Source organism: Syngnathus typhle, linkage group LG1 (assembly GCF_033458585.1).
Source record: "Syngnathus typhle isolate RoL2023-S1 ecotype Sweden linkage group LG1, RoL_Styp_1.0, whole genome shotgun sequence".
Classification (NCBI taxonomy): domain Eukaryota; kingdom Metazoa; phylum Chordata; class Actinopteri; order Syngnathiformes; family Syngnathidae; genus Syngnathus; species Syngnathus typhle.
In genome coordinates, this window is record NC_083738.1 from 12669566 (window position 1) to 12686302 (window position 16737).

At 39.4% G+C, this 16737-nt stretch overlaps 1 protein-coding gene across 2 annotated transcripts in view; it reads left to right on the top strand.

Annotated features, from left to right (window-relative positions):
* LOC133150533 (dedicator of cytokinesis protein 2-like) overlaps positions 1-16737 on the top strand; it is an 89185-nt gene that overhangs the window by 9594 nt on the left and 62854 nt on the right. For both annotated transcript variants that reach the window (XM_061273115.1, XM_061273124.1), the window contains exons 14-23: positions 365-463; positions 593-665; positions 912-1015; positions 3361-3562; positions 7484-7581; positions 7823-7912; positions 7993-8093; positions 9952-10086; positions 12857-12965; positions 13983-14053. In XM_061273115.1, coding sequence (XP_061129099.1) covers positions 365-463; positions 593-665; positions 912-1015; positions 3361-3562; positions 7484-7581; positions 7823-7912; positions 7993-8093; positions 9952-10086; positions 12857-12965; positions 13983-14053 — 1082 coding nt within the window. The remainder of the gene's footprint in view (positions 1-364; positions 464-592; positions 666-911; positions 1016-3360; positions 3563-7483; positions 7582-7822; positions 7913-7992; positions 8094-9951; positions 10087-12856; positions 12966-13982; positions 14054-16737) is intronic.

Consider the following 16737-nt stretch of genomic DNA (forward strand, 5'->3'; position numbering starts at 1 on the left):
TTCATTAAGCGTGTTCGTATTATACTGCTGCTTGTTTAAGGACCAGAAGAATGAGCAGTACAATTTTCATTGAATAAAATCACTGAATCGGGATTTACACATACTTCCTTCACATTGAATTTGATTATTACGATGTTATGATTTGTCTAATAGAAACATATTTTTTTATTGTTTGATGGGGAGGCGGGCTGGAACTGATTATTATGTATCATTTCCATTCATTTCAATGGGGAAAGCTGATTTGAGATATGAATGAGTCAGGTTATGAGCGTAGTCACAATGTCGTCGTACTGTGCACTTACGTAACACTTGACATAAATCATCTGAAATGTCATATTCATACTCCTTTTATCTACACTTCTAGAACTCCATCTGTCTCGGAGCAGGGGATAAGCCAACGAGTGAATACAGATCAGTCATCTATTACCAAGTCAAACAACCCCGCTGGATGGAGACATTCAAGGTGTGTTGTTGTTGCTGTTGTACCATTATTTAATTTGCCTTTCACTTCTGAAAGCTTTGTCATGAAAAGTATGAGCACAATGAGCAGGCTACAACTTTTTGAAAGATGATGTATTTTCCTGTCCTCCAGGTGGCCGTCCCTCTGGAGGAAATGTACAGAATCCATCTTCGCTTCATGTTCAGACACCGCTCCTCTCAAGAGTGTGAGTCTGACAGTCGTCTGCTTACAGTACACGTCCCCCCCTGCATCTTCTCCCTCCTCCCCCTTACCTGAGCATAATGTGACATGGTAAAGGACAAAAAGATTGGAAGCAATTTGCAAATGACCCAAGGACTCATTACACACACACTTGATTATACAGGAAGCTGTCATGTCCCTCTCGGCCACTCATTCCTTTATTTCCCCAATGTGCTCTCTTGCCATGCCCGTCCTCTACGTGGTGCTGCAGCCAAGGACAAGAGTGAAAAAAAGTTTGCCATGGCCTTTGTCCGCCTGATGAAGACTGACGGGACGGTTCTACAGGATGGACTCCATGACCTTGTGGTCTTCAAGGTTAGGATTTAAGAGTATTTTGAAAATTACTTTAAATTGGCAGAGCAAAGAGCAGTCACCTATGCCTCTCATATAAAAGTAAGTCAGACTTGCTGCGCAGTGAATACTTGAAGAAATGATGTATCATCAGTTCGATCATAATAAATGTTGACTATCATTGGCCAAATAACAGTGATTTTTTAAATAATTTTACTGGCGCATAATGGGCAAGCATGGTATGGCGGGCGCATGGTGGCTTCACAGTTCTGCAGTTGGGGGTTCAAATTTGTGTTCTGGCCTTTTTGTGTTAGACTTGCTTATGTGTTTTGTGGGTGGTTGTCTGTTTTCTGCCAGCACGTTGGCACTCTCCCATTTTATAAAGACAGGTTCAATGAAGCCTGTAAACGATCCAGCATAGCAAATGTTTTTTTGCCTTTGTGTAACCTGTGATTGGCTGGCAATCATTCAATCGCCTCTTGTTCGAGAGTCAAACAAGACAAACTGAATAATCGATGGACTGGTAATGGGCTCCATGGACTGCCTACAGATCTCCTTTTATTCCCTATGTTCAAGTTCCTTAATATGGTGGAAAACATTTATAGTTTTTAATGCTGTTTCTCTATACTTTTTATTGCACAGTTTGACTCTGGTGCAATCATATTTTGTTCTTGTTATCTTGTTCATACCGGTTGATTGAAAACTAAGTATTTGCAAAAAGTCACAACCAAACTGGGAACAGTTTGCGACATATTTCATAACTTTCAAATTGTTACAACAACATTACCCTCTTCTGAGGTACATATATTTATGCCATTTTCACCAACCGATTAAGAGACAGGGCAAAAACAGCATTTCCGAAGCATTTGCTGATCTTTATTGTGCAATAATTGTGGTTTCATTGTTAGCACGGATCCTTGTCTGTGGTCCGGCAAGTGCAGAAATGGGAAAAGGATGGCCTAGGGGCCCAATGAGCATTTACATTATGATAACTGCTGCAATATATTTGTTGCATTAATCTAGGTTTTTGTGAAATATCCAATTGTATATGAACAGTTAACATTTCATTTAATTATTGTAAGTAAAAAATATTATCATAAAAACATTGAGGTATTTTTTTTTTAGGGGACATTGTGGCATCAGAGCATTTGGGAAGCACAGCACAAGTCTCAACTACTCCAAACATGCCATTTCTGTGTCTCAAATAGGTCTTTCAAAAATTTCATTTCGCCACAGCTAATTAAAACTGCCAGGAATAGAATGAATTTGCGTCAGACGTGTGCAGAAGGTTTCCAGATACTTCTGAACCAAAGAGTATTTATTTTTTTAACATGATGTCCACACAAGACAAGAACATTTATTAGCTAGCCAGGCAGGTACTACCATACCCAAGTTAAGACAGACATTCTAGAAATTATGCGAGAAAATAGTTTAGAAGTCTAATTGGTTTTGTCTTCAGTACTAATTTAAAAAAAATTCAAAGGATTCTCCTCCACAAAAAGTTCATATTATAAAAAGTGTCCTAATCCAAAAAATCTGCATTTTACACTGACTTTTTACCTAGTAAAAGAAGCAGGTTTATAGTAGCCTATGTCTGAATGTGACACTTGGCCTACCCAAACAGGCTGAGAGAAGCTAAATAGATTTCCTGGTTAATGAGCGCTGGTAAACTGAGTCCGCTTATTGATTAAATGTCAACTGAAGTGAAGATTAATTACTCGTGATGTACTCTGCAACCTAATAGATGGTCTCTCTGTTCCCTGTTGCTCAATATTATCAAAGCACTCTTCTCAATCTCTGTACCACTTCAAGCCCTCACACACAAACACACACACACACGCACACACACACGCACGCAAGCGCGCACGCGCACACACACACAAACGTGCACACACGTACACATACACGTACACATACACGTACACCCACACACATTTAATAGATCCCATTGGCTTAGCACTAAAGTGGTCACTAAGAGCTGAAGTTAATCTTAAACTATCAGAGGGCGTGCAAATTAAGTTGGAAATCCACCCATTATTTATAGCGCTTGCCCTCATTAGAGTTAGCTGCAGCCTCCCCTAGCTGATTTTAGGTGTGAGGGAGGGACTGGTCACCAGCCAATCGCAGGGCTCATATGTTGGATCCAAAAAGTCTACACAGCATTGGTCGAGTGCCAGATTTTTGTGGATTATAAAATCCATACAGGAAGTCTGCAACTGTGATTCAAAACCTAAGCCTCAGAAGTGTAAGGCAAGTGTGCTAATCACTTGTTCACCATGCTGCTCATTGTTGAACAAAAACATAAATATAAACAAGACTAGATTGTGTTTAGAGGATTTAATTATCATATATGCACATTGGTGTCATAGGGTGACAGCAAGCGCATGGAGGATGTGAACTGCTACTTGTCCTTGCCCTCCACCCGCTACCACTATGGAGACCTCCACAAGGGGGCTGCACTGAGCCGCAGCACCAGCAATGTGAGTGGGGTCAGTGGGGGCCTGTCTGTCAGCTCGAGAGACGGCTTCACCATTTCCACCCTGGTCTGCTCCACCAAGCTTACTCAGAATGGTAACTGCGTGTGTATGGGTGTGTGTGTGCGTGTGTGTTGTCTTGCTCGTCTAGCCGTAAAAGAGTAAGAAAATCTGGAAAAATATGATATGCTGTAAATCCAAACTACAGTGAGTGAACCCCTATTTATTGCGGTTGATCTGTTCCCGACCCACCTGTGATGGATGTAAATCCAGGATTTGAAGTGACCATAATATTTAATTAACCCTCCCACATGTTTTAAAGGGCAAGTGAAAAAAAAAATATATATAATTATAAAAATAAAATAAAATTTCTCTGGGGCCCTACCTTTTGGTTTTCTGAGTTTGGTCATGTAAGCTGAGCCGTGATTGTATTACCGGAGCCCTGAGCAACTGTGGTGTCATTTTCAGTTAACAGCAAGTGGTCAAATGTTTGCTGAGATGGATAAAAATGTGTGGATTTTGACGCTTACTCTATATTTCACACATGCCAGAGTTCAGACAAGTGGGACCGCATGGAACATAGTGTACACACAATTTTACAATTGACTTCCTCTTTAAGCACATCTAAACATATTGAAACACTCTTTTTAACTATTTTTTAGCACATTTTCTGACTCACCCTATCAAGGAATCGGAGACTATTATATAGCATAACTTGGAGGAAATTAATATGCAAATCTAGATCACAGTTCTCCAAATAAGTGGGAACACATGCTTGCTACCAGCTATTTGTCCCCCACTGTTCAAGATTATTGTCAAACTGACACATTAAACAAAAGAGGATTCTACATTGTATTTTTTAAATCAATTTATTAGTTATTTTAATCCAATCGCACTCATTTTCATATTCGGTTCTAGATAGGATACATAGCAGATTTTTTCGCGAGCTCAGAACAGCCAGGTCGCATATCCAAACTAAATGTTGTTCAAAGCCCCGGATGTGCAGGAGACAGTGTTTCATGAGAGTTCCAAATTGTCCGTGAATCTGAAAAAATTGTTTTGGCTGACAGTCATTACGTATTTTTACTCTTTTAATCCCACTGAAAAAGATGAATAATCAAGTGGACATTCAAGTAGAACAAAGTAATTCAGTCACATGGATGTTTTATTTATTATGCATGGCAATGACGCGACATAATCTTTAGTAGACATCTTGGGCAATTGAAAAGCTTCGCCTCATTTTCTAACAATTTTTATTCCTCTGCTGATAAAAAGATGAGCCCCTCCAGATTCAACCACATTCACTTCCATAAACACATATACGTACTTCCCTAAACACTTTATGAGTGACATCTCTTCTCCTGCGCATGAGGTTTTCTGCGGGACGCATTTGGGTCACACGCTAGACCGGCTGAGGTCGCATTGAATATGTAAGCTGAAGTCTTACACACAAAAAAATCCAAATTGAGCATTAAGACGTGCAGCGTGAACCTAGCCTACTTGCTAACGTCACCTCTCGGCACTATTCATTTCAATCACAAAAATAACCATTTCTGTCTGCCATTAATCCAAGCAACAGAAGAGTCAATTAGCCAGTCCCTCAGTTAACGGTTTGGTTTTCCATGGCATTTACTTTTTAATCAATTTACCTATTGAAATGCAAATTACGGCCAGTGTTCAGTCTCGTTTCTAAGCAATTAACCTTGTGTGACGTGCTCCTTTTGACTGACACTTCACAGAGTCAGACTATCAGTCAACATAATCATTATCACAAACTTCTGTTTTCCCATGTAAAGGTTTGTTTACTGTAATTTCTTGAGAATAACACAGACTTGAAAATTATTCACACTCTGAAAGTAGCCTTTCAGTGCTGATTTTCTTTTGCACTCATGCATTCATGAGTACAACCAGCAAATAAGCGGGCCACTGATTTTTACTCTGTGTGTACAGCTGGGAAAAAGTAATATAGGTTAGAGAAGATGGGAAAAAACAGTTCGGCTCAGAATCTCTTCACTACATTCTTGGCCACTTTCAGTCTACGTGAAACTGAATTGTATTAAAACTACCCGAAAACGTCTGAAAATGTATTAGCCCCCTCTACTGTTGGAAAGTTATTAGTGCCGTCACGCATGGACATGGGAATTATTATTGAAAGGTGTCCCGCCCAGCTCCAAGGATTTAAACAAAGAAGCAATCCACAAATCTGGCATACAAGAAAAACACATGTACTACATGGGACGTACTAATCAGTCCGTACTTCCATTGGGGAATTATGTCAAAACCACCAAAATGTGACAGTATATCGACATTTGTAACATTACAGATTAAATATCACAGTGTAATGAAAGTACACCTTTTTTCACAATCCCCAAGCACTGGTAAATTTCTCCCCAAGCACTGGTAAATTTCTCTACAATTTAAAAATTAAAATTTTAGTTATTTACTTAAATCTATCGATAATATCACCCTGATTTTAACTTTTCTATCCCACAAAAAAATGTGTGTTATTCCCAATAAGAAGATAGTGTGATGTCACGGCAAAATGTCCTTTAACAGATCTATTTCAGAGAACATATTGTGTGCCTCGGTGTGTCATGCAGCATTCTAAAAGTTATTATGATATGAGCTGAGGGGAAGGCCTTGTTCTGTAATTGTGATCTTGTCTGCTTGTTTCATAATTAGAATGACTCCAGGTACATTGTTGTTGTTATAAACCACTGCATGATTGTATTTTAACAATGGCAAATAAGTCATACTGGATGATGTGACACACTATTAGTGTCCTGTGCTGTCCCACCCAGGCTGGCCGCTGACTGATATTCACCCCATATCCACCAATGTATTGTATCCACACACTTTCTCGCATGGCAGCCAGTAAAGTAGATCTGACATAGGTGTCAAACAACAGCTGTTACCAGGGTAGCAAGTCCATCACCATAATGAACATTAACCTTTGTTTCAATCACCTACACCGCAGGCATTTCTCTCTCTGTCTCTCTGTCTCTCTGTCTCTCTGTCTCTCTGTCTCTGTCTCTCTGTCTCTCTGTCTCTGTCTCTGTCTCTGTCTCTGTCTCTGTCTCTGTCTCTGTCTCTGTCTCTGTCTCTGTCTCTGTCTCTGTCTCTGTCTCTGTCTCTCTCTGTCTCTCTCTGTCTCTCTCTGTCTCTCTCTGTCTCTCTCTGTCTCTGTCTCTGTCTCTCTCTGTCTCTCTCTGTCTCTCTCTGTCTCTCTCTGTCTCTCTCTGTCTCTCTCTGTCTCTCTGTCTCTCTGTCTCTCTCTGTCTCTCTCTGTCTCTCTGTCTCTCTCTGTCTCTCTCTGTCTCTCCCTGTCTCTCTCTGTCTCTCTGTCTCTCTCTCTCTCTCTCTGTCTCTCTGTCTCTCTGTCTCTGTCTCTCTCTCTCTCTCTCTCTCTCTCTCTCTCTCTCTCTCTCTCTCTCTCTCTCTCTCTCTCTCTCTCTCTCTCTCTCTGTCTCTCTGTCTCTCTGTCTCTCTGTCTCTCTGTCTCTCTGTCTCTCTGTCTCTCTGTCTCTCTCTCTCTCTCTCTCTCTCTCTCTCTCTCTCTCTCTCTCTCTCTCTCTCTCTCTCTCTCTCTCTCTCTCTCTCTCTTTGTCGCTCTCTTTTTCTCTCTCTCAGCATATCACCAAGGTTGTTTAAGGTCAACCACCAGATGTGCAGTTTGATACATATGTCTTTAAATGTTGCCAATGTAACTCCTTCTAGTAAGCTACTTTTGTTTTCTTTGCTATGCTTCTAAATATCATTAGTTGTTGTCTTTTGTGATTTTCTTTGTGGTGAGATGACGCTGAGGTTTAATTCATTATACAGCACACTGCAAAGTCACGAGCTGAGGAAGTCAAGCAAACCAAAACTTGACACACCTCACCAAATGTCCACAAAGTTGCCAGCAAACAACACAAAACAAATAAATAGAAGGTCCTGGAAGTCATTGACATTTGGGAAGTTTTATTCAATATTTATTCTCAAACGAGAAAAAGCTCAAGATAAACTGCTCTCGTTGCAGTGGGTCTGCTGGGGCTTCTTAAATGGAGGACTCACCCTGAACTCCTGCGAGAAAACCTGGAAAAACTGAAACTCATCGATGGAGAGGAGGTAGTCAAGGTCAGTATCACTCTGTTTGGCACAGTGCCAGGATTTCTCCCTCCCCTCCCCGTGCTTAACCAATAAATGACGGATGGGGAGAAAAATAATCTATTCTTCTGACTTCAGTTGCTTCATATTTAAATTTTGGAGAGGCTGAATTAGGCACACCAATTTCTGTGGGGCAGTAGCAGCCCGTTAGCGCCATGCGTGACGTTTCCGTGCATGTTTCTACTCAGCAACTTATCTACCTTGTATGTAGTTCCTGCAGGACACCTTGGATGCTTTGTTCAACATCATGATGGAGCACTCTCAGACCGATGACTACGACATTCTCGTGTTTGACGCCTTGGTGAGCCAAGTTCAAAGTGTCATCCGTCCGACTAGCTCACATGGATTCTCATGCTTCTTTTTTTGTTTGTTTTCCACAAGATCTATATAATCAGTCTGATCGCAGACAGAAAATTTCAGCATTTTAACACTGTGTTGGAGGCCTACATCAAGCAGCATTTCAGCGCCACATTAGCCTACAAGTAGGTTAAATCTTGATTCATAATCCTTTTTCTTTGGCTGGTATTCCTTTTCGGAATAGTGGACACACTGAAAAAAAATACTTAAAATAAAACTGGGGCAAAACTAGGGCTGTCACTATTGTATTGTGTTTAAGTGATTCGTTTTAATAATTTAAACGAATAATCAGATACTATCTTATTTGCACTAAAGCACACACATTTTTTTCCCGATTACTGTTTATTATCCAATTATGTACTTTTTTTATTTGGTACTAGTAGAAGTAATTAGAAATAATTAAACATCTGCTCGTAAGTAATATTGCACAAAAAGGATTGATGGTCATTGTTTACTAAAGTAAAAGCAAAGGTTTGTTTTGCATAATTTTTCTGTATGTATGTACATATTGTATGCATGTATGTACTATGCATGTATGTACTATGTATGTACACATTACTGGAAAGCATATTTAAAACAACAGGTTGCACACGAGATGAAAAAAAACCCTAAGTGCATTAACAAATTCTCATTTGACCTACTTGCTATTAGAAGCAAAGACACCTTCTCATTGAATCTGATTCTTCATCAATTAGAACTCTTAAGTTAGTTGTCCTTTAGAATTATGTGCGCTGCATTAAAATGCCAATTGAATTTTGCCATTGCCTGCGAGAATGTTTAAGGTCATGTCTATACTCTTTGTCAACACACAAGAAACTAAATCTTGTTCTTAATTATATTTATCCTTACAGTTCAGTATAATGATTGCAAATAAGTTTTGGGGGGATTTTTTTGCAACCGGAGCGAGTGACTCTATTTCAGCTCCAGTTTTAACATTACAATCTAAAGGGGGAAAAAAAATCAAAGAAAACATTTTTGAGTACAATAAATTAATTGAACTCCTGGAAATTTCTCGTCTTTCATTAAAATAAAATATTTTTATTTGACTGCTTTTATTTAACACTGTTGCTTTTGATGAACTATTAATAGCGTTTTTGATGAGGTACAAAAAACATTAATTGATCTTTGGTTTATGGTTTCTACTGAGTAAAGATGGATGAATCATTTTAATGAATTGTTGTTTTTTGTGTGGAAGGGTATGGTGTAAAACTGTTGTAGTGCTCCTTGCCATCTTATCATCTGGCCCTCTATCCTTCCCTTGCCATTGCCATTGTTCACTCTCTTTAAGAGGGTCACTGCTGCTTGGAGCCCACAATCTTGCAGGAGCCTACATTCTAAATTCCCCATTTTGGTTTTATACACAGGAAAAAAGAAAACATAAAATCCTGTCCAATGCGCCTTTCAGTCATGCGGCAGAGACAGAACTGGGGAAGACTTAATGGTAATAAAGCTGGTCATATTTTTAACTGCGGCCGGATAGCTGTTAGGCAAGATTAGAGTCGATTTAGGGAGGCTTTTATTGTTTAAGAGGATTAAATATATAGTTTGTTGCATTCCTCGTTGGCATCACAAAGCCATAAGTCGTAGACCTCTGGAGGTCCATGTTTTTATTTATGAGTTTGGTTTGACAGCTTGCCGGAGGATAAAGACCATTTCATTAGGTATACTTGCAGAAACCAGAAAGAGACCTAACCGAATATGTTGACAAGTGTTTATTATTGTGATTGAAATTAGCGCTGAGGGGTCTTGAATGCTGCATTGTATGTGTTATTGACGTATGTGTTATGCACTGTATATTTTACCCATACTATACCCATCACAAATGCTGTGAACTATGTGAGAGGTAGTCAGCTCAGGTGTGAAAACTATTTTCCCCTCGACTAGTCTCTCATTCACTTTTACACTTCTTCCCTGTGCTATAAAAGTGAAAATGGAGGTATTGAAAAAGTGAAAGTATCATTTGCGCTTTTCTTTGTCTTGCAGGAAGTTGATGTCTGTGCTGAAGAGGTACCTGGACATCTCCAGTCGAGGGGAGCACTGTGAGGCCATTCTGCGAACTCTCAAAGCTCTGGAGTACATCTTCAAGTTCATCGTTCGTTCCCGCATGCTCTACTCCCAGTGAGTGTGTTGTGTGCTTTTTTATTCGCTGATCACCCTAATGAGTTGTAAATTATTTGAGTGTGCCACCTACATGCCACTAATCCTGCATCACTCTAATCAACTTTGACAAGCAAACCAAGGGTGTTGCTTACAGTGTCCTTGAGGTTAATATGCATTGAGGGCAATGGCAAGGGTCAATATTAGAGTGCACGGCTGCAGTGTGCCACGATAAGTAAGTAACCCTGGGTCATAAAATCAATAAGTACATATTTAAGTAAGTACTCCTAAATCTAGGTTTGACTGAGATATTGTTTTCTTATGTTCCCTACAACCAGGCCTGGTTTACTCTGTCTCTTGCCCAAAGTCCTCTGGTTTGGATGGATGTAAAAGTATGGGTAAACATATGTCCTTGCCTGCATGTGACATCACTTTCAATTCAGTTTGGGATTTATTCAAATATCTGACTATGAAACTGAAATCCGTTCATTCATTATCCAAACCGCTTATCCATTTATTGGCGTGCTGGAGCAAACTCCAGCCGAAATCGAACCATGCACATCAGAACTGTGAGGTGGACGTGCTCACTAGTGCTCCACCGTTTATGAAACTTGTGTAGTACTATTAGATAGTCCACACATATATTTAGACAAGCAATTGTTAATATCTTTGTCCTTGGAATTACCAATCATTCCAAGTTCCGAAAGCCCGCCTCCCCAGGGCGTCTATGGACTGATAACTGAGCTCCTATCTGTCGCTCGGCGACCACCTCAAAGTCGATAAGGCGCTGCTCCCTCTGCATTGAAACTTTTCATCTCTTTTTTTTTTTTTTTTTACCCCTTCCGTCCTCCATGACCTGCAGCTTTCATGGCTTTGTTGGATCTTGTTCCTTTTGTTTCTTTTTCCTTCCCTTGCCCTGTTTCTCCTTCATGTCCTCCAACATCTATCGCTCTCGTCGTCTCGCAAGCAGGTTTCTCTTAGCAGGTCAGTTCAGTCATCTGGAACTGATGTGGTCATAACTCATAGTTTGGTGTTGCTTTGTTGCTGCTTTCCTCTCACATCTGCTGACTTTTTGTTCAGTCACCCCATCTTGTGTGTTTATTGTCCCCTTTTCATCATACTTCCCTCATATCCATCTGTCGCTACCAACTTGTGGCAGGGTGTTGACTTTGAGTATGTGTCTGTGGAAAGCAATAGCCTGAGGTCACACAGACTCACACACACTGAGTTGTTTTATTTATTAGGGATAAAGAGGCCAGTTCCTAACCAGAACCATTTATTGCTGCAGTTTTACTTTCATTTCATCATGTATTTTGTATTGTATACAGAATTTCGATTCAGTTTGGGAGGAACCTGCCTCATTATCCACACTGGGTGACTTTGAGCCATGAGGCAGAGTCAATGAATTGAATCCCACTGTAGGCAGAAAAGGAATACTTGGCATTAGTAAAGTTGTCTATTTGCATCTTTAAAAACCAAAACAAAATAGAACAAAACTTTTTCATTTGAACGTTATACGCTGAAATACTGTTTTTACTCAGACCAAAGCCACAACTAATAGAGGAATATGTTTTTTCACCATCTTGTGGCATTATGGGGGGAATGAGACGTTCTAGAAAGTTTATGTTTTAATCATAGAAGAAAGTGCTTTGGCACCATCTTTTTCCTTTGTAAATACATCTTATTCAGCAAATTACAACTCATTGGAGAGATGTGAATCTTCTTCTTGAGCACTGCCGTGATGCCAGTAAGCAAGGCATGTGTTTAAGTTATGATGTTTTCAAATCAATTACCGACATAATTTTTGCTCTATGTGAGTTTTATTTATTGGATGCTGTCCTGTTTGGCGGCTTAGGTGTGCAGTGTGGGGTGGATCTTTATGCCTTATCTTTCCAGAGAGCAGTTGCTGTGCAACAGGAAAGGCTGATACACACCGTCTGTTGCATTTTGTATTGAGATGAATATTTATTGGAAATGCAGGTGGGCAGACCAAGATTTGAGAGGGGGTTTGACAGATGGAAAAAAGAGAATCCAGAGCAGAAGAACCTAAACGACAAAAAAGCTGTATTTTTGAGAAAAAAAGAATGTCATGAGATTGTGTTATAGTTTTCTTGATTCATATTATACTGCCAAATCTAAACTTGTGCATAGAGCATGAAACACCAAGATTATACAAGTGCGTGTAATGAAAGCATGAGCTGACTTCACACTACCACACACCATGTCGAAATCATGCCAAAACCTACAGCACACCTGAATAGGCCTGCTGGATTAAGCATGGACAATGCGTCTGTAATCAGAATAGTAGTCTCTATGCAGCCGAGTGACAATACTGCTGTGTGTTACCGCTTAATCCCTCCCACACATGAACACCCAAGTTTGCAGTGTGCCACATGTTAATCCCCCACCTCCCCGGGCCCTCATCATTTTTATTGTAATTAACAGCCGCAGAGCTCAAATGAATCACAAAGAATTCTAGTTGGGCAGCAGAAGGAAGAGGGCAGAGATGCATGTCAGAATTTAGAAGGTTTTATCATTTGTTTATTTAATCATCTGCTATCTTTCAACTAAATGTCAGTCAGCATGTGCAAGTTCAAAATGAGGCCTTCATTGTCCATATGAATGAGTGGATAAAATGAATGGCTATACTAAATGATTATAACATTGTGAGTAAATTTTCAAGTGATAATTTAATAGGATTTTTTTACTCCAAGTCAAAGGCCATACCATGATGTAATCTGGTTTTCAAGTGATACAGTACATTCCCATTGTGACTGCATTGTCTCCACAGGCTCTACGTGGGCAATGAGCAGGCAGAGTTTGAAGAGTCGCTGAGGAAGCTTTTCGAGTCAATCAACAACCTGATGAGGACAGACTACAACACCACTCTGCTGCTGCGGGTAATTGCTTGCACTTTTCACCACACCATTAACTCTTCATCCTCCTCATCATCATCATTGTAACCATTATCATCCTCCATACATGGTTTTCTCCCCACTTATTCGCTTCAGAGATTGAAGCTTCTCTGGTGTTTGTTTGTTACTACTTTAATCAATTTCTACAAACTTTTATTGGTTTATAAGTCTGTTGCTGCACTTGACAAGGACTAAGATCTTGGCTTCATTCGCGATAACAATATAGTTCTTATACCAAAAGGCATTGTTACAACAAATGTAATCTTTGTGGGCCGCATATGTTGACTTTTTTTTTTCCCCACACTTCACTTCACACAGGGAACGTATCGCGACGCGGCATCTTATAGGTTTGTAAACGGTAAATGTGAATGGTGATGGCTAATGCACCACCTATCCTCCGGATTAAATGGCATCCTTTCAAACATTCCTAAGAGACTCAAATGGTTTTGCTTCTGACAATTTCAATATAATGTTCTGAGAAAGAAATTACCTAGATGAATAAGAATATACAGAAGCAGCTTGTACAACATGACAATTCAGTGTTTCAATCCATTTTCAACAGTGCTTATGATCCTTAGGATCAGTAAAAGCTGAAGTCTATCCCAGACTTTGGGTGAAAGTTTCTAAGACTGGAAATGATTGAATGCATGTGTTAATTGTAATTTCTGCCATAGTGGAAGATAAGTGAATTCTGTTTATCACTATTGGTTGCTGGCATCATAGATTCAATTCATTTATTAGTTGTGTATGAAAACATTATTTTCTTTCGAGGTGACATTGGGAAATTTCTTGTGGCACAGCTGATGATCTCTTAGTGTATACTGCTGCAGCACAGTGGTGGGCAATCACTGCTCTACTGAGGGCCGTTTTGTTTATACGGTGATATTTTTTTTCTTGTTGTAAATGCCTCTAAATATCTCCACACATAATCAAAAACACAAAGGTAAAAAGTATTAAAAAAAAACATCATCTGAAAATTTGAACTCTTTTGTGGATGTTCAGGTTGCAGCCCTGAAGTACCTGCCAGCAGTACTACGTGATGTTGAGAAAGTATTTGATGTCAAATTACTAAGGTATGCTGTCATAATGTGCACACACGCACACGCACACACACACTCCATGTCTTATCTCAACTCCCACTCCGTGAGACAATATGGAATCTTTTGTCCCACCAGCCCACCAACCCGTCTTTTTATCCAACACACTTTTCCCCCCCTGAGGGAGCTTCTTTTTCATCAGGTGATAAAAATCTCATTAAGATGACATATACACAAGGACATGCGCTTTAGCACTCTGCGGCTCCTCCATTTTCCCACCAAATTGACAATTCCAGCGAAAGTATCACGTTGAAACCATACAAGCATCCTCTTTTAACCCCATTTCCCATTTTCGTGGCCTTTGGCTCACAATCACACTATCCTCTTCAGTATCATTGCGGGGTATTAAAAGTATTAAAAGCACATCTTAATGTGAGGAAAAATGCTGCTTGTGCCGAGCCTGAGACACCAATTATTATCTTCATATTGTCTGTTTGAAGCTTTGATTGTAATGCACAACGACATGATGTCAAGTGCGTTGCATGTATTCCTTTTAAAATGACTCTAACTCAGACTTCTGCTGCTCATCCATCATGTCGTAGATGTTTGGCAATAGTAAAACACACAGCCGTGTATTTATTACCACTGGTGCAAAGATTTGATCATTCTCATCATTACATTTAATTGAAAATATATCAAGCGGCAGTCATGTGTGCCTCACAGTCAAGAGGTTCCGTGTTCTGTGCAGACTTTGCATGTGGTCACCATGCTTGGCTGTCTTTTATGTGGTTGCTTCATCCCACATTTAAAAAACATGCCCGTCAGAGTCTGTCTGAAAGTCCTCTGGCCCATTTGAGGACTGCACTTTTGGAAATGGATGGATGGATAGGATTCATTTAGAATTCTATCAACATATTCATGGACCACTAGGGGTTCCTCGTAGACCACTGTTAATGCAGAGATCACACTGCTCCAGCAGCGCCACGGGAAAATGTATTGTCTTGACATTCTTATTTCATATAAATATGACATTAAAGTGGTGAGTTGTTATCCTTCCAGTTTCAATTCCATCACCCTCATTACCATAATGCCCGCCTCCTCATCTGTTCATGAGGTTTTGTGAAAATAATCCTTGTGTATTAGTACCCCTGCCAGTTCAGTACTCCTGAGTATTTCGTGTCAACGCAGTGTCCAAAGGTGCTACATCTGCCTTTCACCACATGCAGCAAAACACAGCAAGTTAAAATCAATGTCACACAAGATTGCCACTTTTTTTTTTCATACCTTCATTCTTATTTTGTGTTTCATTTCATTTCATTTCTGCTCCACAAAGTTAGTTTGGTGCACATGTGTGCTGGGTGCATAATGCAGCCATGTAAACTTGCATGAAATTCCCAAAGTATACAATATCCCAGGTCAGTGTTGCCTCAGGCTTTTTTCAAAGCAAGCGGTATATAAATTCCAATCGCAATGCATGAGGCAGACCTCAAAGCTTGGTCTCATCTCTTATATATACTCACACTTTACATTCTCATAATCCTGTCGGCTTGTCTGGTGTGATTCATAGAGCGATGCGTGCACTCTGGATGCACTCTCTGCCCTTTGCTTGTCCGTAGAGCACCGAATGACATTCTGAAGTTTTAATTAGTTTAATCTCAGATGATTAGCTTGCCTGATAAATCTATCGTGAACTCTTGTGTGTGCCCAAGAAAGTCTTTGTTATGCATATCTGAAGTTCCATAATCGTGTAGAGGTTAGGTGTGGACTGTTCTTTTTGTGTTACATTATTGTAACAAGTCAGTATTTATTTTAATTATTATACAAAAGAAACTGTGATCATAGTCTTATGTATACTGAACCGAAATCTACTTAGTGAAACATGTCAAAACTGCGTCTGAATGTGAATGTGTATTGTAGCAAATAAGTATTATTTCTTTTAATTATTATACAAAAGAAACTGTGATCATAGTCTTATATATACTGAACCGAAATGTACTTAATGAAACATGTCAAAACATGTCAAAACTGCGGCTGAATGTGTAATCATTAGCATGCATAATAATCATAATGAACATTTTTTGCAAAAGACATTAGCTCACTACAATAAATGGAACATTGCTGTCTTTAGAATGAGTCCATGCCCAAGTATATTCCTACTACTTTATTATTCAAAATCACTACACTGAAACAAACAAACAAACAAACAAACAAACAAACAAACCATTTTCAGATGCGCATTATAATAAAGGACTTTTGATTAATTACTCTAAGATTGAATCTGGGAGAAGCATGATTTAAAATGCCATCCTCATCAAAGTTGGATCTCATTTGTTTTCAAGGGGGCGTAAAGGGCCAAGCTCATGCCTGTGCCACCACATAGTGACTGCACGCTAAGTTGGAGAATTCATGTTTTCAAATGTATGCTAATATCTTTATATTGAGATATGATGGTTTTCCATTATCACTGTTGCAAATTCCCAACTCTGCAATATGCTAATGTTACCAAGAAAAGCCCGTTGTTGGCGAATGTGTTGATGAACATAAACAAACAAAAAATACTGTACAGCATAAACTGTCTTGATTACACTTGTACTTGCCTAGAAAATAAATTAGTCGCAATTATTGCTGAGATGAGGCTTTTGTGTTATTTATTATATGTATATTTTCATACAACCTATTAGAAATGTACAAAGTAAAAAATAAACCCAACATTTGAATGA